We start from the raw sequence: 23,598 nt of genomic DNA on the forward strand, positions 1-23,598 counted from the left end.
TGACAGTTCAGTGCTGCCTGAGTCTGCAGCCTATATGAAGTTATTCCTAAAAGCAGTATCTGTGGTCACACTGACACCTTGTGTTGAACGGAGAGTACTGCATGTTAGGCTGATTTAATCATCCTAATTCCAACCCTGAAGGAGTTTGCTCAGGAGTAATGATACACCGAAAATCATAGCCCCTTCCTGTAGTCTAATGCTGTCTAAACCCGTTAAAGTCCAGTTGACTCTGAATAGTACAGACCAGTACATTAGGTCCAATGCAGCATCTTTACACCAGCTTTAGTGGGAGGGTGGCTGGCTATAGCACACACAACAAAGCAACTGTTTGATAAATCCATTTTTAATGGAAAATGTAAAACCCTTTTAGAACTTCAATCAATGTACAAAGCATGTAACACTTGCACTTTAAATTTGTAAATTGAAGCAAGCCATGTTTTTTAAAAAAATACCTTGGTGAATGTATATATGTATATATTTACAGATCATAGCTTTTCTTTTTTAAACCATTAAACTTCAAAAGTCTACCATAGTAAATTTTAAACAAAACAAGAAACAAGACAATTAATTTTTCTTAAATAAATTACATCTTTTTTGTAAATGTTGCAATTTTACAGTGAATACTTTGTCAATAAAATGCTGAAGTGTATAAGTAATTATTTTTTTTCTCTTTACATAATACAACTTTACACAGTCTTTACAATAGTTTGGCAGTTACATTTTTAAAAATTATTTTATGGCATGAGGACTGCAGAGCTTAGCAAAAATTCCCAAAGTTACAGGCATCAGCTGGTGTATATGTGCGTGTGTGCATGAATGTGTCTGTGCCTGACTTGGTTTTGTGTGCGTGTATGTGTGTGTATGTGTGTTTGTGTGTGTGTGTCCTCCATCACAGTAGAGCCGTATTACAAAAAAAAAATCATGTAGAAAAAAACCCAATAAAACTGTACATAATTACATTTACATGAATGTGTTTCTTATCTCAATAACATCCAGTAATCATAGAGCTATAAAATAAATAAATCTTCACAGAGGAAATGTTCATTATGAAAGAGACAACAAATTAACAAGGCTGAAATTAAAGAAAATACAACAGTTTACCCAAAAAACAACAGACACAAACAACCACACGCACAAACGTCATACATACATGTGCACACACACACACACACTTCTGTTTTCTTCAAGTTGTGAAAAAACAAACTTTTTCAGGATTTTTCATTCTCATTACAAATCACAGTTATTGTCCTGATTCTGCTGGCTGCTGCTGGTGATGCTGTGATGATAGACTCACAGCCGTGCCTACAGGGCTGTCGGCACACACACACACACACACACACACACACACACACACACACACACACACACACACACACACACACACACACACACACACACACACACACACACACACACACACACACACACACACACACACACACACACACACACACAGTCTCAGAGTAGAGGGGATGCCCTGAAGAGGACTGTGGTGCCGGGAAAGAGGAAGAGGGTCAGAGCGTCGTCGTGCCAACCGGACCTGGTCCTGCGAGTGCTGGGTTTGATCTCCTCTGTGGGCACCGCAGGGAGCCACGCAGGTGGCTGCCGTGCTGTCAGGACACATGAGAAGGTTGCGACTGGCCACCTCTCGCTCTTCATTGGATCCATCACAGCATGACGCGACCAAACCCCCCGCTGTGTGTCCTGACTCCAGCCCTGTCCGACCTGCCTGGCCTCGGGCCATTTGGCACTAGAGGTTTGGGATGAAGATGCTTCTGGATGATGGGGATGATGGGGATGAAGGGGATGAGGAGGTTGATGATGATGAGGATGGTGTCTGGTTTGTGTGAATGTTCCTCATGTATATATCTCCCAGCTCCCTGACATCACCACGGGGCCTGGGTCACCACGGGACCGGGCTTCCCCTGGTTCTATTCCGCTCTGAAGGGGGCGGGGGGGGGGGGGTGGGGGGGGGTCATGAATGGTCGTCATCCTCGTCCTCCTGCTCCTCCTCCTCCTCCTCTTCTCCCCTCCTCAGTGTGGCCAACGCCTGCTTCACACAGTGGTACAAGATGTTCTTCACCTGCGGAGGAGAGGGAGATGGAGCTCAACATTCAGAGATGCACTGTAAGGCTGCAGGGGTTTTCATGTGTGCAGAAGTAAGTCTGAAGACCGGACAAAGAATCCCACAACATGACATAACAAAAGGTCACTCTTCTCACGCTGGTTTATTGTGCTGAAGCCCAAGCTATTCGTTGAAGTAGAAGAGAGGGAAAGAGAGATGAAGACGCACAGAAACAGACACAAGATAGACAGAGTGGTGGAAACAGTTTCCCCGAAGGGGAATCGACTCGATGCCCATTCATACCGGTCCTCAAAAGAGGCAGCTGCCCCTCAGCAGAGCAGGGCAGCAGCAGCGGCCTCCTCTCACCTGCAGTTTGTCCTCATAGTTGACCTCCTCCTTGGCGGCCCTCAGCTCCTGGGTGAGGTGGAAGGAGTTGGCCACGTGCTCCGGGGACACAAAGTCGTTGATGACCTGAACACAGCTGTGGAGGTTCTGCACCTGTGGGGGGAGAACACGGCCGACAACTCAGTCCAACAGCTGCACTATCAAACAGTGTGGGACCCATCGTTAGAGGTCCTGGTGTCTCATTGTCTCATTATCAAACAGTGTGGGACCCATCGTTAGAGGTCCTGGTGTCTCATTGTCTCATTATGAAACAGTGTGGGACCCATCGTTAGAGGTCCTGGTGTCTCATTGTCTCATTATCTAACAGTGTGGGACCCATCGTTAGAGGTCCTGGTGTCTCATTGTCTCATTATGAAACATTGTGGGACCCATCGTTAGAGGTCCTGGTGTCTCATTGTCTCATTATCAAACATTGTGGGACCCATCGTTAGAGGTCCTGGTGTCTCATTGTCTCATTATCAAACAGTGTGGGACCCATCGTTAGAGGTCCTGGTGTCTCATTGTCTCAGATTCCTACAAGGCCATCACGGTTTTTCAAAACCATGATGAAAAAGGTGTGAATGGTTGTGTGGATCAAGATGTGTGTGTGTACCTGGTGCATGGCTCCCGCTGGAATCAGGACAGAGTCTCCCAGGAACTGCACCACGGTCCAGCCCTGCACCCCGTGCTCCTCCAACAGCTGCTGCCGCTGCTTCCTGCTCAGGTACCAGCCCTGTTCTCTGATTGGGTCCTGCTCAGTGGACATGTCCAATCCCTGCTCTTTACTCAGCTGGAGGGGCGGGACAGTCCATAGAAAGGGAGAGAGGAAATTAAATGGCTGTTAGGTTGTGAGGAGGAACAGTCCTACTCTGAACCGCACTAGAACACACCATTAGGTTGTGAGGAGGAACAGTCCTACTCTGAACCTCACTAGAACACACCATTAGGTTGTGAGGAGGAACAGTCCTACTCTGAACCGCACTAGAACACGTGAACTCATCGCTGGATGCCAGGTTAGACTAGATGGCTGAAAACAGGGGATAAAGGAAATGAAAGGCAGCTTTTGGACGTGCAGCTTGACGGGGGTTGATATTTAGGATGCACACGCTACATATTTAGTATACAGCATGTATATGACACACACTTCTAAAACATGATGTGTATTTCTTGAGTGACTACCTAACAGAGGGCAGAGTGTGTGCTGACCTTGTGGAGGAAGTCCCTGATGTGGTGCAGGTCCTTGTGGAGGTAGATGTGCCACAGAGCTCCTGGCGTCTCGCTGGAGTCCTTCAGCCTCTTCTTCACGCTCTCGTCCAGGTCCTCCTCCTCCAGCCTCTTCAGTACACCTAGCGCCACAAACACAGCAGGGGTCACCTAATGGGTCACCTACTGGTCAGGCCAGCTCCTCAGCGGCGCCCTGTCCCGTTCACCCAGCGCCGTCAGACGGCTCGCGTAAAGGTGGCTTCCCCCGCTCGCTGGCCGTTGATCGGAGGGTTCGTCCTTTAACTAGAGTTTGTTATTATGACTGCAGAACACTTGCTGACGCACACAGAGGAGGACACAACGACACAACCAAAAGTGAAGCTGCACAGATCCAGAAAGCAGAAGGAAACTTGACCTAGCATTTACTATATACACTGTATATATTTGGAGCATGCTGAAATGCACGATGCATTCAGTATGGCTCCGGGCATAATATCTCATATGACCCTCACTAACGATAAAGAGGAGATGGAGGATGAGACGAAGAGAAAGATGCAGAAACATATCACCATTCTATTGCATCGTGTGGGATCCCATTTCCTGGCCTAGTTGTGGAATTTAATTACCAAGCACAGGGAGGGAATGCAGAGAGAAAAACATAAGTGAGATCTTAGATCTTATTTAAATTGTTGTGCTTTGGCAATGTAAATACATGTTTTCTATGCCATGAAAGCCTTTGAATGTTGAATCTTCAGAGATAGGTCAGACACACACTTAAAGCTGGAAAACAAAGGCAGAAGAGAAAAGCACCAGACGCAGTGAGTCACTCTATTGTTGGTCCGCTGGGACTAGATGGACCTCTCTTCTAGTAACCCCTTCATTGGTGCCTCTTTGTGATCATGTGCTCATGATGATGGACACATGGATCGATGTGTGGACTGGATGGCCAACCATGGGGATGAGTGTCAATTAAAGGAGGCTGTTAGTAGACAACCATCTGGATAGCAGGGTGGTAGTGTGTGTGTGTGTATGTGTATGTATGTGTGTGTGTGTGTGTGTGTGTTTGTGTCTGGCTGTGCGCCTGGGAATGCTGGTGCTATTATAGCAGCAGACAGGGGGGAGAGGCAAGGAGGGAAGAGGGAGGCAAGAGAGAAGGCAGCGACAGGGACACTGAGGGAGGTCTGAGGAGAGGAGCTCAGCAGTATGCGTCCACAGAGCTCACCTTCTACCTCCTCCACCTGCTGATGAATGACCTACGATACCTTCAGTCGATGAATGGAAGGAACAACGCAAGAAGGGATCTCTCGAACCTCGTTGGTCGCTAAACTGGTGGTCCTTGGCCGTAGGCCTGTCACGATAACTAATTTAGCTGGGCGATAAATTGTCCCAGAAATTATTGCGATAAGTGATAATATTGCCGTTTTGAGACCATTTTCAACTAATATAATGATAATACATTGGACTTATGGCGCCTTTCAAAACACCCAAGGTCACCTTACAATAAAAGAAAATAGAAGTAAGAAAGAGTTTATTAGCTAAGAAAGATTCAAAATAAATAAGATAACAAGCAAACTAAATGCTAAGGGGGGGGGGTTAAAGTTTATAGACTGACTTGAAAAGGTGAGTTTTGAGAGTAGTTTTGAACTGTGAGATGGAGTCAATCGCACGAATGTGAGGGGGGAGTGAGTTCCAGAGTTTTGGTGCAGAATGGGAGAAGGCCCTTGCTCCCATTGTGCTGAGTCTGATGTTTGGTATTGCCAGTAGTCCTGCTGTTGATGACCGTAGTGAGCGTGAAGGTGTGTAGGTCTGTAGGAGTTCTGTGATATATGAGGGGGCGAGGTTGTGAAGGGCTTTGAATGTCATCAGAAGGACTTTGAAGTTGATCCGTTGCGATATGGGGAGCCGGTGCAGTTGAATCAGCAGGGGTGTGACATGTTCAGTGGACTTGGTACGGGTGATGATGCGTGCAGCTGAGTTTTGGAGAAGTTGGAGTCGGTGGATGAGTTTATTGGGGATTCCGAGCAGGATGGCGTTGCAGTAGTCGATGCGCGGTGGCACCGGGGTGTTGACAAGCACTTCAGTGGAGTGTTGTGAAAGTGCAGGACGCAATCTGCAGATGTTTCTGAGGTGGAAATAAGCCGTCCGGCAGACATGTGGTTGGAAAATGAAAGGGTACTGTCCAAAATGACTCCAAGGCTCTTTACCTGTTTGGAGACTTGTATGACATCCTCCCCAATGGAGAATGTTTGATTTTGAGAGTGTGGATGTAGTGCCAATAAGCAGAAGCTCTGTTTTGCTGCTGTTAAGTTTGAGATAATTGGTGGTCATCCATGTCGTGAATACAGGTGGTGAGGGTGTTTGGGGGGAGTGTTGCAGTGGGCTTGGTAGATATGTAGAGCTGTGTGTCATCTGCATATGAGTGGAAGTGGATGCCATGGTGTCTGAAGATGTTGCCTAGCGGAAGAAGGTAAATGATAAATAAAAGTGGCCCCAATACTGACCCCTGTGGAACTCCATGTTGGAGTACTGAGCTCTCTGACTAGTGGTCTTGTATTTGAACAAAATATGTCTGGTCTGTCAGGTAGCGTGCAAACCACTTGACTGTTGTCGACTAAACGCCCCAGTGATTGTGGACTGAAGATGGAGACGTCCCATGGTTATGCTTTAGATGCAGATGCATGTCTGTTGTATTGGCGCATTTAGTTTCTACCGTTTTACAACAAATGCGATATACCGGCTCACACAGGTTAAGTGGTTCACCACGGTCATTCTGTTTGAACCCGAAGTGCTCCCACACGGCAGCTGTCGCGTTCGGCTTTGAAACCAATTCCATCTTTGTTTTTCATTCCTCCAAATCTCAACTAGCGTTTTCTCTGGCTTGCTACTCCTCACGGGGCGCTCATGCTGCACTCCGGCAGAGAATGTCTAGGAAGACAGGCGGAAGACGGGCGTATAGACGGGCTCTGACTGTGTAACGCCAGGGCTCCGCCTCCCCACACAGAGACCATGCGGATGACCAGTGACTGACACGACTCGAGGGTTAACTCCTCATTACACCAAGGAAGCGAGAGGGGTCTGTCGAGACCGATGCCCCGGTGTGAAAACTCTTGTCATCCGGTCTCTTTGATAGAGAGAGACACGAGAAAAAAAAGAAAAAAAAAAGCTTATTTATCGCGGACAGCAAAATTATCGTCTCATTTTAATTTATCGTGCGATTAATTGATTTATTGCTTATCGCGACGGGCCTACGTGGCCGTGTGCAAAACTAGGTCAGCCTCCTTATTTACCGGCCTGGAAACCAGACCAATCTCCCCAGCTCATGTTTCAATTGCTCTGCAGATACGGTCTGGCTCCCCTCCCATACAAAAGATTTCTGCCCGGTACGAGATAGACCGACCAATCACAACCGTTTATCTAGCATGAGGAGGGATAAATCAGGATGGATGATCAGGAGGATCAAGTGCTGTACAACAGTCTGTTGATGCCATCAAGACAGAATCAAATTAACTGGATGGGATGTTTTCACTAAGAGAACACACGACTGCATTTAAAGCTTTTGTTGATTGTTTTGGATCCTCACCGGTTTTGGACAGGACCCCGTTGCCCTTGGCCACGCCAACATAGACCAGGATGGAGATGATGTCAGAGACCTCCACATGCAGGTTGGCTGTGCCAAAGTCCTGGTCCTGGGAGGCCGCTACGCCTGGGGGAACAATAAGGGTCTGTCAGTCCTACTGACCCACACACAGACGTGACCGGGACCTCTCTGGGACGGGGGGTCCGAGGGGAGTCCTACCGTAGGCACAGCAGAGTCTGGGCCCCAGGTCCGGCCTCACAAAGAAGGAGGGCAGGTGGGAGGCCAGGTTGAGGCTCCCCTCCGGGTCGCAGTACTCAGGCAGGGGCAGGTTTCTCATCAGGTCGTCATACCTGGGGAGGCACGCACAAGCTGAACGATCAGGGATCTGAGGGGGATGTGTTCCTGAGGGGGATGTGTGATCTGTTGTGTGTATGTGTGTGTGTGTGTGTGTGTGTGTGTGTGTGTTTGTGTGTGTGTGTGTGTGTACCTGGTGGGCATCAGGACCATGAACTCCTCCCCTGAGGGCCAGTCCTTCAGTCTGTACACCATGGGTTCTCCATCCTTCGACTTGGGACGCTCTGAATGGGCACAGGACACCACTCGATCAGGATTCACAACTTCATGCCATTTATTAGAATGCTCTCTATCCCACTAAACAAGTACACAGATACACACGTGATGGGCAGTAACACAGATGATGGACAGTCACACACATGATGGACAGTCACACACATGATGGACAGTCACACACATGACGGACAGTCACACACATGAAACGCAGTGGTGATCTTGATGTTTGCATGTCTTTGAGATAAGTCTATGATGGACTTACTGGTGATGTCCTCAAAGCCATCCCAGAACTCCTTGATGCCCGAGCTGGAGACCAGCTGGTCTTTACAGTTCAGGAGGTCTCCCTGGTGGTCCGCAAACTCCTGCTTAAATGACTCTGCCTTCCACAGGCTGGGGTTGAGTCGCTTGTGCACCCCCGACACCAACACCGGCTGAACACACACACACACACACACACATACACACACATAAATGACTTTTCCTGCATTCTACAACCCTGTTTCTGGATGTAGAATGTACCTAGATTAACATGCTCACACACATACCGGTGGCAGCGTGGCATGATCTCAGAGGACGGGTAAGAGGTAGCATCTTACCAATTGTCTTTGATAACGTGGTGAATCATGTTTAACAACACAACTGCAACTGCTAGGCATGGTGGACACAGTACGGCCCGGCACGGCCTGGGGTTTAACGTTCAGGGACCTTCGAGGAAGACGTCCCCTTGCTCTGTATGGGTGGCTGAAGACGTGACTGTACCTGAGCCTGCCTCCAGCACTCCCTGAAGAGCCTCCAGTTGCTGTCGTTGCGGTGGTCCTTCAGCCACAGCAGCCGCCTGTCGTACAGCCAGCAGTGGGGCACGTCCGGGTACTGGTTGGTGGTTTCCTCGGGCGTTGCCGCGGTAACGGCCACCGGCTTCTTCTTGACGTCCGCCTTGGGGAACTCGGCCGGGGCGGGGGGGTGGCTGGGGGGGAGGGGCTCCTGTTTGATGGACAGCTTGGTGCTGTGGCGGCTGGCGGGGATCTTGTTCTCCACCACCGAGGCGATGATGTCGTCCAGGATGTTGGGCATGGTCCTCCCGCCCTTACCGCCCTACAGGAAGCAGAGAACAGTGTTCACAAGAGGCATTAACTGCATAACAACCTTAATTAATTCAGATATTGTCAATCCAGCAGTTATTATATTTTTAAATATACTATTTAGAGAAATAGCTACAGTGCAGCAATGTACAGTTTGATTACAAATGACAGTTAGACAGTTAGGAGATGCTGGTTCCTGATGCTGGGATAAGGTCTGGAAACATCCTGTATGTTGTGTACCTGTGTGTGTGTGTGTGTGTGTGTGTGTGTGTGTGTGTGTGTGTGTGTGTGTGTGTGTGTGTGTGTGTGTGCGCGTGTGCGCGCGTGTACCTGTGACGAGGTGGAGTACACGGGGGCGAAGGCGATGCCGGCGTCGGGGGAGCCCAGGCGCAGCTTCCCGGCGGTGGTGGTGAGCAGGTCCCTCAGCGTGGAGCCCTGCTCCGTGCTGCTGGCCACCAGGGACGAGGTCTTGCACTGCTGCAGAACCTCCACGCTCTCACCCTCCCGCTCCTCCTTCAGCAGCAGCGACGCCTTGTTCTCTGCTGGGCGGACAGGGAGAGAGGTGAGGATTCATCCCCCCTGCAGAGAGCCACAGGCTGCTCGGAGGGACCGGACCACCTCCATGGCCTTTGGGGGGGGGGGCTGTTTGACCTTTTGATCTCATTAAAAGGTTATAAGGAGTTTTGGCGTACTGCGATGAGGAAATACATCTGAAGTAATGGTGTCTCCCCTCATGTGAAATCCCCCCTTTAACACGGTAGTGTAGTAACTCAGGGGATATGTCATTGATGCTACGTCCTATGTGTCTGCCAGGGGGCGGTGTAGCGTGTCAGACTCCATAGGTCATCCATAGACCAGCCACACGCACTGTGTGAGAGATGCTGTAGAGCATGGGGCGGCATGTGGCTCAGGAGGAAGTGCAGGTTGGCTGGTAACCAGAAGGTCGCTAGTTTGATCCCCGGCTCCTCCTAGCGGAGTGTCGAGGTGTCCCTGAGCGAGACGCCTCACCCTGAGTCGCCCTGTGTGGTTGCCTCCACCGCCGGTGTGTGAATGTGTGAATGAATGGTTCTAAGTCGCTTTGGATAAAAGCCTAAGCAAAATCCCCTAAATGTAAAGGTGAAGTGTGCAGCGTGTAGGTCTGTACGGGTCCAGGTTTCTACAGTACTAACGTGGACCTTTACAGAGAGACCATGAAGAGGGGTCAATGTGAGAAAGCGACGAGACAAAACATCACCTTTCTTCTCCTCTCTGGATTTCTGCTCGGCCAGATCCGCTAGGAAGTGCAGCGGTGACTGGGACTCCGGGGGCGTGGCCAGGGGACTGCTGGGACTCCCATCCCCTCCCCCTCCTCCCACTCTGGGCCCGCCCCCGTTGGTCTCGGCCACTCCCCGCTCAAAGCTCTGCTGGGAACACGACTCGGCCTTCACCAGTGCCTGCTGCTTGTTGCTGTGGTTCAACATGTTCTGCAGAACCTGGAGGTCAGAGGAGGGAGGGAGAGAGAGAGAGAGAGAGAGAGAGAGAGAGAGAGAGAGAGAGAGAGAGAGAGACAGAGAGAGAGACAGAGAGAGAGAGACAGAGACAGAGAGAGCGAAATAAGAAAATAGAGGGGTGGTAAAAGAGAGGATAGTTATAAACAACCATTTTGACACTGAAATACATATTAAAGATGTGGAAAAATAAATAATCTAACAATATTTCACTACAATGTAACCCTTCCCTGATCCTGTATTTCATTGACAAAATGATTATATTTAAATGGACATTTGAGGACCTCAAGTCAGAAAAGAATATACAACATATGTATAGAATTAATATGCAGACATGTCAGTGATGCATGATAGTAGTGGTTGAACTTCCCTAGTGACTACAGTGCATTCTTTCACATGGTCCTACCACACACACACACACACACACACACACACACACACACACACACACACACACACACACACACACACACACACACACACACACACACACACACACACACACACACACACAACGCGGGGTACCTGGGAGACCCCGTTGGTGGAGGGCAGCTTGTGCAGCAGGGCCGGTTTGCAGGGGCAGTGTGAGGCGATGCTGAACTTGTCCCTCAGAGAGTGCATGGAGCTCACCAGGTCTGCCAGCACTACGGACACAACGAGAACCACGCACACAACCAACTGATTGAGGAGAGAAGAATCCATGATGACACTGAGGGAAATTAGGAACACGTCATAATATGACATAGAAGAGACAAAGATCGAAGTAGTGGCTTCAAAGGAGGGAGGGATGGCCATGGAGTCCAGGACAAAAGACTAGAACGTTTTCATGGAAGTGCAAATGTAATGGTTCTTACCAGTGCCCGGTATAATCTGTGTTGGCATGAGGTGCTTGTGGTCGTGGGGTTGTCCTTTAACACACTTCAGCCAGGCATACAGCTCCTTGTCTGAGAAAAGGAACCCCCACAGTATGTCACAACAGAGGACCAGCTAAGTGGATATCCTTCATAGAACTACATGTGTGCAGCATGAGTGACGACGGGGGGTACTTACAGTGCGGCCCCCTGGAGCTCTTCCTCTCCTTGGCCTTGTAGCAGTCCAGGCAGACCACGAAGCCACACTTCTGACACACCCAGTGGATGTTGAAGAGCGTGGCCTCGCAGGCATCACACATCTCCCTCACGCCGCGCACCGCTCGCTTCCATGCCAGCTTGACTGCACACATCAGACCATTATTTTTATTATTATTATTATTATTATTGTGCATAGGACTGCACAATCTTGATATCCCTTTTCTTTTATTCTTCTTCCGACCAAACTTGTGCAATTAATGTGGGCAAAACCACCAAACCAATCCATTCCATTCAACATCTGTCACAAAGGTCTAGGTCCATACATTTGGGCAATGACTTTTCATATTTGTAAACTTTATACTTTTTGAGATATTCTACTTTTAATTTTTTTTTTTTTACAATGGAAGTCAATGGGAGAACGGCGGAAACGTCCGCTCATTCTCTGACACTTACTACTTACAGACTTCGTAACAATTTTCAATTATTGACAATTTTTTTATCGTTAAAGATCCCATGGCATGGTACTTTATGAATGCTTTTATATAGCTATAGGCCCCTAACCCCTAATACACTACTACTACTACTACTACTACTACTACTACTACTACTACTACTACTACTACTACTACTACTACTACTACTACTACTACTACTACTACTACTACTACTACTACTACTACTACTACTACTACTACTACTACTACTACTACTACTACTACTACTACTACTACTACTACTAACCAGATGGCAGTTCAGCAGTGTATTTACAAAGGTTTTGATAACGACATGATTCATGATCTGTTGTATCTGTATCTGTATAATGTTTCTCTTGGAGGTCATGAGGTCAGTAGGTCATCTTCCGGCCCTGACACACTTCAAACTAAATCCAAAACAGTCTTGTCCCACACTCCTCCAAATACAGCACTGCCTGCAATCGGTCCACAAATAGCAGTGGTACGATGACCTCAGTATCTGGTGTCAGTAAATATTTTGTATCTGTCAAATATAGACAATAGTGTCCTGCTCTTGGTTTATTTTAAGATGAATCTGAGATTGTGACGGATGGCATAACATGTCTGCATGTTTGTACCCTCAAGTAGAGACTAAGGAGGACGTGGAGATAAGGGGTGGGACAAAATATGGATAAGGCGATATATCGTCGCCCTTCTTCGTGCGATATGAGAATTGATGGAGCCAATTCGATATTAACGTATTGTATCGTATCATGAGGTACCCTGTGATTCCCTACCCTTGTGGAGATGGTGATTAGACCAACAGCCCCACAGTGACTGCCTCCTCCTCTGTGGAGCAGCCGTTCCCCTCTGGTCCCCTGCGGTGGTGGACACTCACCTTCCTTCCGGACCCAGGAGGCGGCGCTGTTCTCTGTGGAGACCATCTGGCAGAACTTGTCCCCGATGAAGCCCAGGATGTATCGGGCCGTGCCTCGCTCCAGGAGGCTCTCCTCCAGCACCCCGGGGAGCCAGAGGGCCAGAGCTTCCTCGTCAAACTGGTCGGGGGTGGAGAAGCCGTCCATGCGGATCACCCCGTTCTTACTGTATGACAGCCTGGGGGGGGACGATATCAGACATGGTCCTCTTAGTCAAACATGGACCCCCTGGACTGTACAATACATAGGTCACTACTGTATGACTGAGGCCTAGAGGTGACAGTCAACCCACTGAGCTGATTCCCGCTCTCTCTTCCCGCTCCGTTCCCGTTCTGGTCAGTTTAATCCACGTGATGCCACTACTTACTAATGTGCTGATTGTAGGGGCTTTGAGATGACGTAATGACATGTAAATGACAGTCAGCAGGGGGAGGAATTAGGGAATCCTAGCATGCTGATAGAAATATCAGTAGGCCCACTCAACATGTGCTCAATATTGCAGATGGAGGGAGATAAATGGTAGAGAGACAGAGGTAGAGAGAGGGGAAAAAAGGAAGGGGAGAAATCGCACACTCAATCCAGTAGCAACCCGTTTGGTGAGAGAGAGAAAAATAGATTATGGAGCAGAAAAGCCTCTTTGTCAGATTTACCCCACTAGACCCCAGACTTACATTTATGGATTATCTAACTTGTGTTGGTTTACATTTGTGTCCTGGGATTTATTTTTCAAACATGTGCAAGTGCATGCATGTGTCCATGTGTCAGAGAGAGAGAGAGAGAGAGAGAGAGAGAGAGAGAGAGAGAGAGAGAGAGAGAGAGAGAGAGAGAGAGAGAGAGAGAGAGAGAGAGAGAGAGAGAGAGAGAGAGAGAGAGAGAGAGAGAGAGATTGCAAGGGACTTCCATGCAGTGCAGAAACTGCTATGATTGGTGAGATAGCGGCTGATTGGTTTAGAAGGTAAAAGGACTGAGCTAGCAGAAGACTGCTGGTGAACAACATTGGCACCTTCTGTGTTTATGTATCGGAGTGAAACAAAACACAGCAGCAGAACCCTCACGTGTGCTGAGTACTGGGATCAGGGATAACACATATACATAAACACATACATACATACATATATATATATATTAGGGCTGGCCAAGTTAACACATTAATTACGCGTTAACGCAATCTTATTTTAATGCGATTAATACAAATTGACGCATTAATGCAAATTATTATTATTATTTTTTTTACTTTGATTTTGAAAGGTTTTGCCCACTCATTTATTGAATTTAACATTTCATTTTCAACCCACAGTGAGTGAGTCAATAAAACTCCCTCAAGATCACTTGGTCTAGTTTTTGCTTATTAATTACATTTGGTATGAATGATAATGTGTCATTCCATTTGATTATATATATATATATATATATATATATATATATATAGACACACAGACACACACACACACACAGGGAATTTGCAGGCGGTATACTTTGCAAACTGTAGTACGCAGATTCATCCCAGGCGCGTTTCTCTCTGACACAAACCTGCCTGGACCGAATGTGCAGAAAGAAGCATTGAGTGAGGCAGAAGAAAGTGTTTACCGTCTGAAGTAGTAGAAGCGGCAGAAGACAGGTGAGTGCGCCGGCTCCTCCCCCTTCTTGCTGCGCAGCACCCGACACTCCCGGCACTTCTGTAGGTTGGGCCCCATCTCTGCGCACGAGTCGTCCTGCAGGAAGGACTCACCCGTCTGCTTCAGCTTCTTCACCTTCCTCCAGTCCTTCAGCACGGAGCGCGGGACGCCGTCTGAGGGACACCAGGCGGTGAGGACACGCTACACACTCTGAGGGACACCAGGCGGTGAGGACACGCTACACACTCTGAGGGACACCAGGCGGTGAGGACACGCTACACACTCTGAGGGACACCAGGCGGTGAGGACACGCTACACACTCTGAGGGACACCAGGCGGTGAGGACACGCTACACACTCTGAGAGACACCAGGCGGTCCACAGTGAGGACATACTACAAACAACACAACTCAATTGAATGGTTTCATGATGCCAGCAAGGATTTGTGACTTATACCAGTAGGAGACCAATAGGAATGGCCAGTGGCCAGTGTCTGTTGGGGCCCTAGGCAAAAAATCCTAGGGGGCCCCTCCAACCAACGTTCATCACCATTATGTTATAAATAATCTGACCAGTATATTAATGTTCAGCCAGTTATATTAATGTTCAGAATATCATATGTAGCACCTTTAAGGGTTTTGATGAGCACTGGAATTGTAAAGTGGGTTTAATTACCTAAGAAAACTATTCAAAAGTACTCAATTGCCATAACTAATTTGAGATAATTAATACCAAGTCACTTCACACCTCAGTTATGTGTGCATTTTAGACACTTTATAATTTTTTTTAGTTGTATTGTTCTATATTTGTATTAATATAGTGCTAACAAATTAATGTGAACACTGACTCTTTTTCAGTGGAGTGCAATATTCAATGTATTTTGATTTGAGTACATAGCATTTGCACTAGCCATGGCATGTTAAACAGCATTTGCAAAATAAATGCTTTATGCATGGATGTACACTAATACTAGCTCCCGGTTAGCATCAATACTCGTTTACTACTTTAACGGCCCGACAATCCAAAACCCAAGTGGAAACCAGATGGAAAAAGGTTGTAGTTGAAAACGTGATGCAGCTTTTACTTCTTCTCCACCTACAGAGTTTGTTATGGACGACCATTCAAAAACCCCATGTTATTTCCCATTGAAATTTGACCGAGGGAACCGGGAGCCTCGGAGGGGGGACTTATTCTTCAGAGGTGTATTCCATTTGTTAATCTAATTTAACTTCAATTGGAGTGGATTTAAAATATAATTTTAAAAGTGTGATTCATCGCAAGTTAACTCACCAGTACTATGGGATTAATCACAATTAAAACTTTTAATCTTTGCCCAGCCCTAATATTTATACATTTTATCACTGGGATTTCACTGGGACATTCAGATTAAATGTTACAAAACCTTCTCTCTGCGGTTTGCAAATATTAATACATAGACATAAAATGATGATTATGAATTTCAGTTATTTTATATGTATTTGTTAATTTAAAACAAAACCTTCAGACATACATCCCAATATTGGGGCTCTGGACAACATGAGGGCCTGCCTTTAGTGTTGATGGAGTATGACACACACACACACCTAAATATATCCAAAGCTGGGCTGCACTTTAAACTTCCTCTCACATCTCCCTCAACTCTCTGTAATCTCCCTGCAGTATTGTATCCTTGGACTCATGCCATGCACACGCACACACACACACACACACACACACACACACACCAGATGTGGCTAAGTCCGTGAAACCCTAGACATTGCCGTCATGGAGCTCTTGTTCTGGGTTGTGGACGAAGCACCAAGTGCACTAGAACAACCATATGAACATGGGGGACGGGGACGTGTGTGTGTGATGAGCTCACTGCCTTAGGGGTCAAAGGCCACCACTTTAAGTTACTCTGTCAGGAAATGATTCTAGGAAAGTTAATGGGAGCCAGCTTGGCGAGAGCCACGGTGCTGGGAAGAAGCTCTGCTGCTCCGCTTTACATACACTCCATCGTTCCACCAGCGAGGGCTTCACACCCACGCCTGCCTAGCTGTGTCACAGCTCACAAGATAACCCCAGCAGTGGGGAGAAGAGCAGAAACACTGCTTTCCACAACTCATTCAATGCATGATTCCTAGCCAAGATCCCGACTGGTATTCAGGCTGAAGCACCTGAACAGGGTGAGTGTAAAGTGAGAGTCAAGACTTACTGCTGCTGGCCAGCTTGAGTTTGGTCTTCTCCCGGGCAGACCTGAAGACGCCGTTGGGCTTCACGTCGTCCTCGTCCTTGTCGTTGTCACCTCTCCTCTTGGCCATGTCGTTCTGCTTCTTCTTGTAGGTGGGTTTGGGCTGCCGCTTGGCCCTGGCCTCCGTCTTGCTCTCGCTGGCGTCGGAGTCATCCCCGGCGCTCTCCGAGCCCGACTCGTACGTCCGCTTGCTGGCCTTCCGTCCCGGGGTGGGCTTCCTTTCCTCCGCCCCCGCGTCCGCCGACGCCTTCTCCTCCGGCGCCCGCTCGCTCACCTTGACACTGCTCTCCTTGCCTTTCTCTGGGTTGCCGGAGGTGGAGGCAATGAGGTTGACGGAGCACGGCTTGATCATCTCAGCCATGGCCGCGCTGTTGCTCTGCAAGGCGCTGGCCGAAGCCGCCGCCGCCGGCCCGGGGACCTTCTCCGGTTTGGCGCAGGCCGCCGGGGCTGCGCTGGTCGTGGTGGTGTTCCTGTCCTCCTCCGAGTGCCTGGTCAACCAGGCCTTCTTCAGCTTGTGGTAGTTGCTGGACTGCCCACTGGCCGCAGTAGCGGGCAGGCCGTTGGGCAGCGGGCTGGACTTGCCCGGAGTAGTGTGGCCACTCGCTGAGCTGCTGCTGTCCATGGAGGAGGATGAGGCCTGGCTGGAGAAGGAGGGAGGAGGGGAGCTGTTGGGGATGGGCTTGTCGGCCGACTGGAGAGGAATGGAGGAGCTTCCAGGAGCCCCGGTGGTGGGTGCGCTGGTGCAGCTGTTTCTGGACTGGGCTGCAGCTAAGGCAGCTTTGTGCTTCTTGAGGTGAACAAAAGAGGGAGAGTAGGCTTGGCTCGGGCTGGAAACAGAGCTGGGCATGGGAGTGATGCTCGGACTGGGGTGGGGCGTTCCTGCCGGACTAGGGGGAAGCCAGGAAACTCCGGGAGAAGAGGTGCGGGAGCCGAAGCCCTCTTGGTGATCAGAGAGACCCGGGTTGCCTAGTGGACGGCCGGCATGGCCAGCTTTATGAGCTGCGAGGTCACTTCTCGCTGAGACATAGCAGCCTAGATCCGGACCGCTTATTCCACGCTTTCCCGGTGAGCCAAGTGTGGACAAGGCGGAGATCTCAGTCCTGTCCAGTGCATTAGTGTGGATGGCTCCGGTGTTTCTCTGCATACCACACATTGATGTTGACTTTTTGTACTGAGCACACATATCGTCCAGGTTGGTATTAAGCTGTATGACTCTACCCATTCCTGGGCTATAGCCCGGCTCCTTCACACCATCCATCGGCCTGGGACAGTCCAGCTGGGTCTTGGCTGAGTACAGCCTCCCCTGGGCCAGCTCCTTTTGGATCATGGCAGGGACTCTGTTAGCACCCAGGGGAGGGATGCCCTCGTATTTGATGCATGTTGACGGGCGCACAATGACGGAGGCCATGGCGGCGTGAGGCTTGCCCCATAGCGAGCTGCAGGCCGTCTCCCCGGGGAACCACACTCCCCTCTCTGCTCCCTTCTCCTGATGGCTCACATCGCGACCCCTCCAGCCTTCTGCTGACGACGTCGTCATCATCATCCTGTCAGTGGCGCCGGCGGCAGAGCTGATGGTGGTGGCGGTGCCAGCTGCCCCCTGCCCTTTGACCTCCCTGGTCTCCGGCAGTAGCGTAGGCGGCTTCTGCTGCTCAACCGACGTCTTGCTGCCCGCCGCCACCACGCTCACGGGCTGTATGGGCGTGAGTGTGGGCGGAGACAAGCGGCCGCCATAGCTGCCCCTCTCCCTCTCCCGCTCCCTCTCCCGCTCGGCAGCTTCCTTCCGCTCCAGTGCGTGCTGTGTGGGTGGATGGAAGACGGGCGCTCGGTGAAGAGATGGCATTCCCCTGAGCTGCTGCTGATGCTGCTGCTGCTGTTGATGCTGCTGCTGCTGTTGTTGATGCTGTTGATGCTGCTGCTGTTGATGCTGCTGCTGTTGATGCTGTTGATGCTGTTGATGCTGTTGATGCTGCTGCTGTTGATGCTGCAGCTGCTGTTGATGATGATGCTGCTGCTGCTGTTGTTGTTGATGATGCTGCTGCTGTTGTTGATGCTGCTGTTGTGCCTGCTGCTGCATCTGCTGGTGGTGGAGGTGGTGGTGCTGGTGGTGGTGATGCTGCTGCTGCTGCTGCTGCTGTTGTTGTTGTTGCTGCTGCTGTGGGTTAGGATGATGATGGTGGTTGATGGCCGCGGAGGACGAAGGGCTGCGGCGCTCCATATGATGGCGCTCCATCCCCACCACGTGGTGTTGCTGGACCAGCGAGGCCTGCTGGCTGAGGTGCTCTGTGATTTTGCCAGCCAGGCCCTCCCCGCCTTCCGGCTGGTGCTTGATGAGGGGTGGTGGCTTGGAGAGGGAGGCCTTGGAGTTGTAGCTGCCCAGAGAAGGAGCCCCCTGGCCGGATACCGACTGGGTGGCCACGATGCTGGAGACCACGGCCCCGACCGACACCTTATCGTAGTAGGAGTTGAGTTCCTTGGTGGGGTACAGCCTGGGGGGCTCGTTCACCACACTGTTGGACAGCGTGGTGAAGTAGTTGCTCTTCTCCGACTGGGCCGCGTGCGGGTGCGGATGGGGCTGGCCGGCCTTGGGGTTGGGGTGTGTGAGGGACGGGAGATGAGAAGGAAAGTGCGTCTCTCGGTCTCGGTCCCGCTCTCTCTCGGGCCCAAGGTCGGCGGGCCGGTGGATCTTGGCAGTGAACGGGGCCACCTCGATACTCTCTTGGAGAATCCTTCGGTTCTCCTCCTTGTATTTACTGGCTCTGTCTGCCGCTTGCACCGCGTCCTGTTGAGGAGCAAGGCACACCTCATCAAACCTCCCCAATGTACTCCGAAATACTAAGAAAAGGCCATTCAAAAGACATGACAGCCTGTTTGATATGTACCTGGGTATGGGCGTAGTGTTTTGTATGTACCTGGGTATGGGCGTAGTGTTGGATGGTATATGTACCTGGGTATGGGCGTAGTGTTGGATGGTATATGTACCTGGGTATGGACGTAGTGTTGGATGGTATATGTACCTGGGTATGGGCCAGGCGCGCATGCTTGCCCTGGGCTTCCAGGTAGAGGCGGTGGAGATGGGCATCTTTCCCGGTGGGGGTCCGACTCCGGTCCGTATGCTCTTGCTTAAGCTGGGCCAACGTCAACGTTCTGATGGGGTCCATGAAGCCTTGTTTATCCATGTCACTGGGAAACACAGCAGAGGAGGAGGAGTTCAGACCAACATCCCAGAACCTCTGCAGTGCTGGCAAGGAGTCTTCAGATTCAATCAATGGCGGCTTTCACAGTGGAATGACAGCTAACTACAAACCCTGCGTGTCCAGATCTGTTCTTTCATCAATGCATTATTATTAAGTGCATAGTGCACAATGGGTTCCTTTTTCCAGAAGAAGCCATGGAAACAGAAAGACATGCGTGTGTACATCCATGTCAAATGTAAACGATGCTAGTGCCGGAGCATGTCGATCTGTAAACAGCCTTTGCAGGCTGTGAGGGTGTTGGTTTGTGATTACAAAATACTAATGAATACTCTTTCTAAGAAGGTTTGATGCTTTCATAAAAGGTGAGCGACAGAGACTGAGTACTACCATGCACTACATCATATGTGTATGATTATGTATTGGACAACCCCTCCGTACCTTGAAAATATAACAAGGCTGTCTGAACAAACAAAGCCCTGATCCCTCTTCCCACCTCCCCTTCTAGCGATGGCCCCGGGCAGCTGCACTAGCAAACATTGATGAGGTGAACCAAGGTGAGAAAACCCCCCTGTTGGTCCTTTGCTTTCTCAGCCCCCAGATGACCCAACAGAAAGCCATTGAGTCCTGCAATCCTGCTGGCTTGATGTTTGTATCCAGATCAAACATTTTCATAACATACAATTCAGATTCAAACCAATTGATTCGGTTTGACCTCCAGCCAATGAGATAACAGCACCACTTCAAACCAATACCCTGACAGACAACCGCCTTGACGGAGGCGTTCTGCCCGCCTTGCATTAGTGCTGGGTCTCCCCCATGTGACAGTAATACTGACTCCTTGTGCAGCTCTGCGCGGCTCCTGGAGATGGGCGGGCTGGTGTGGGCGCCCATCATCTTCATGGAGGGCCGCTGGGCGTCTGCGCTGGCGGGCCGCACCGGGACGTGGCTCAGCAGGGCAAGGCCGTCCCCCGCCACGGTGGGGTGGAGCCATGGGCTGGCCGTGCTCTGGAGGAAACGCAACGCAACCTTTCATTATGACACACACAGGGGGATCTTCAAAGCTCCTCTAAAAAGACAGCATACCCCCATGTTCACCCCAGTGTTGTGTTTGTGTTTTGTCCTTTTATGCCTTGTTCTACTGAGGCTTAATATGTTTGTGCTCTCTGGTGTATCACTGGTGTGGTTGTGTATATGTCTGTGAACCACCTTGTTGGCTCACACAAATATTATCTACTACTAGAATACCCCAGGAGACAGTACACCAGTCATAAGTAATATCTACTACTAGGACACAGTAAACACAGTCATAAGTACCATTACTACTAGAATACCCAGGACACAGTAAACCAGTCCTAAGTGCTATCTACTTCTAACACCCAGGACAGTAGGCGGTCTGGAGGACGTACCCTCCTCAGGGAGGCCTCTGCGTTGACGGCGGCGGCGGCGCTCTCCGGATGGCCCCACTTGGTGCCCGGGGGGAGGTTGAGGCCTGGAGGGTAGCTGGCAGGCGTTCCATTGGCGTACTGCCAGAGGATAGGGTACAGGCCCAGCCCGGCCGCCCCGCCGTGGGCCTGGGCCAGGAGTGAAGGAGGAGGTGGGACCTGGGCCTGGGAACAGACACAACATTACTCATTCACCAAGAACTACCATCAAGATCAATGAGGTCCTTCTAGCCAAGGACTGTGGATGTTCAGGGGTAGGGTATAAGTGTAACAACCAGGTGTAGGGTATAGGTGTAACAACAAGGGGCAGAGTATAGGTGTAACAACAAGGTGCCGAGTGTGTACCAACAAGGTGCAGAGTGTGTACCAACAAGGTGCAGAGTGTGTACCAACAAGGTGCAGAGTATATGTGTAACAACGAGGTGCAGAGTGTGTACCAACAAGGTGCAGAGTGTGTACCAACAAGGTGCAGAGTATATGTGTAACAACGAGGTGCAGAGTGTGTACCAACAAGGTGCAGAGTATAGGGGTAACAACGAGGTGCAGAGTGTGTACCAACAAGGTGCAGAGTGTGTACCAACAAGGTGCGTGGTGAGTATATGTGTAACAACGAGGTGCAGCCTCACCTGCATGAACTGCTGCTGGTGTGACGGCGCTGGGTGTCCGTGGGCCAGGGCCAGGTGGCCCAGCGCCCCAGGGGAGTCCAGCCGGGGGTGGGCAGCCAGGAGAGAGGCGGTGGGAGGCGGGGGCATGGCAGGGAGCACTCCCGGAGGCAGCAAGTGGGGGAGAGCCGAGGAGGGCGGGGGAGGAGGGTGGAGGAGGTGCGGGTGAGATGTGGCGTGGGGAGACTGGGAGTGAAGCGAGTGCAAGTGAGGGTGGAGGTAGGCTCCGACGTGGTTGGAGGAGACGCTGGCCGCATTGGCCACAGAGTTCTCGGCGTCGGTCCGCACGAGAGCCGGGTCGCGGTACACGGTGAAGGTCTCGTTCTTGTCGATGATGAGGGGGCTCTTGGTGTAGTTGCTGCCATTGGAGCTGCCAGGCTCAGAGCGAGGGTGGAGCGGCTTAAAGCCGGAGCGCGGCGAGTCCGGCGGCTCTGGCTTGGCCACTGCGCGGGCTATCGGGGAGGGAGGGGTGTCTGAGTATTTAGGCATTTTATGCCTGGATACCTCAGGGGAGGTGTGGGGTTTGGGTTTGGAGCTGTCCAGGAGAGCCTGCTGGGCCTTTGCTTTGAGCAGGTCAGAGGGGAGCAGGGCCAGGCCGGTGCTGTGGTAGGGGTGGCTGTGGTGGTTCTGAGGTTTGGGACTGGGGCTGACCCTGGGTTTGCACAGCTCCGCTGCAGGATGTGCCTTTACCTTGTGGGATGGGGACTGTTGGTGTTTTCTGGTCTCTTCTGATGGAGAAGGGCTCTTGATGCATGGCAGGAGGCCTGTGTAGTGTTGTGGGTGCTTCTGCGTGGGCTGGAGGTGATGAAGCTGCTGCTGCTGATGATGAGGATGAGGATGATGATTCAGATGGTTATGGGGTTGTTGTGGGGGAGTCTTCTCTTTTTCCACTGGGACTGCAGGCTCAGACACGGAAGTCACCGGTCTGAAAACGGGATTGTATGCACTTTACTTTTTTTACATGCAACCTAATTATTGTAAATAGTCATAATAGAAGCCAGCGTTCTTACCTGATGACCTCGGAGTGGGCAAACTCCATCTTGTTACCAAAGCTGCGGAGCGCTGCTATGGGCCCAGCTCCCATGGGGCCAGCTTCTATGGGGCCAGGTCCCATGGGGCCAGCTCCCATGGGGCCAGCTCCCATGGGGCCAGATCCCATGGGGCCAGCTAGTATGGGGCCAGCTAGTATGGGGCCAGCTCCAATGGGGCCAGCTCCCATGGGGCCAGCTCCCATGGGGCCAGCTCCCATAGTGCCCTTCCCAGGTGAAGCAGGGGGTATGAGTGCAGGCACAGGCGCAGGCGGTGGCGGCGGCGCGGGCTCGATGTCCGGGCCGCGCCGTCCGCATTCGGAGGGAGAGGGGGACGGGGGTACGGGGGGAGAGGAGACGGGGGAGGGGTTGAGGGGGAGGTAGGGAGACAGGGCCGTGGACTCCTGGGAGGCCAGCAGCGCCGACACGGCCTCGGAGCTCTCGCGGTGCACCGTGGCCTGGGCCTCCTCCGTGATGTCCATCACACTGTTGCTATGGAGATGAGACGAGGACGTGGCCGATGGGGTCTGGGATGGAGGAGTGGCTGAGGAGCAAAACAAATGGGTTTTTAGTCACTCTTCATCAATTCTGTACCACGTGTTTCC

General features: G+C 50.7%; 1 protein-coding gene across 3 annotated transcripts in view; it reads right to left on the bottom strand.

Annotated features, from left to right (window-relative positions):
* Positions 1-347: 347 nt before the first annotated feature.
* Positions 348-23,598, bottom strand: part of jmjd1cb (jumonji domain containing 1Cb) — a 100,394-nt gene continuing 77,143 nt past the window's right edge. For 2 of the 3 annotated variants that reach the window (XM_084485803.1, XM_084485805.1), the window contains 22 exons: positions 22,976-23,537; positions 21,930-22,890; positions 21,268-21,468; positions 20,697-20,866; positions 19,682-19,847; positions 16,632-19,446; positions 14,410-14,611; positions 12,786-13,000; positions 11,416-11,577; positions 11,220-11,309; positions 10,891-11,009; positions 10,113-10,350; positions 9,209-9,420; positions 8,559-8,891; positions 8,062-8,230; positions 7,717-7,807; positions 7,449-7,579; positions 7,233-7,355; positions 3,656-3,795; positions 3,063-3,239; positions 2,432-2,563; positions 348-2,083 (listed from right to left, as the gene is read on the bottom strand). In XM_084485803.1, the coding sequence (XP_084341929.1) occupies positions 1,976-2,083; positions 2,432-2,563; positions 3,063-3,239; positions 3,656-3,795; positions 7,233-7,355; positions 7,449-7,579; positions 7,717-7,807; positions 8,062-8,230; positions 8,559-8,891; positions 9,209-9,420; positions 10,113-10,350; positions 10,891-11,009; positions 11,220-11,309; positions 11,416-11,577; positions 12,786-13,000; positions 14,410-14,611; positions 16,632-19,446; positions 19,682-19,847; positions 20,697-20,866; positions 21,268-21,468; positions 21,930-22,890; positions 22,976-23,537 (7,517 nt within the window). In that variant the 3' untranslated portion in view covers positions 348-1,975. The remainder of the gene's footprint in view (positions 2,084-2,431; positions 2,564-3,062; positions 3,240-3,655; positions 3,796-7,232; positions 7,356-7,448; positions 7,580-7,716; positions 7,808-8,061; positions 8,231-8,558; positions 8,892-9,208; positions 9,421-10,112; positions 10,351-10,890; positions 11,010-11,219; positions 11,310-11,415; positions 11,578-12,785; positions 13,001-14,409; positions 14,612-16,631; positions 19,447-19,681; positions 19,848-20,696; positions 20,867-21,267; positions 21,469-21,929; positions 22,891-22,975; positions 23,538-23,598) is intronic. The other variant, XM_084485804.1, reaches the window with a different exon arrangement.

This window comes from Micromesistius poutassou (genome assembly GCF_964030765.1).
Source record: "Micromesistius poutassou genome assembly, chromosome: 21".
Taxonomy (NCBI): Eukaryota; Metazoa; Chordata; class Actinopteri; order Gadiformes; family Gadidae; genus Micromesistius; species Micromesistius poutassou.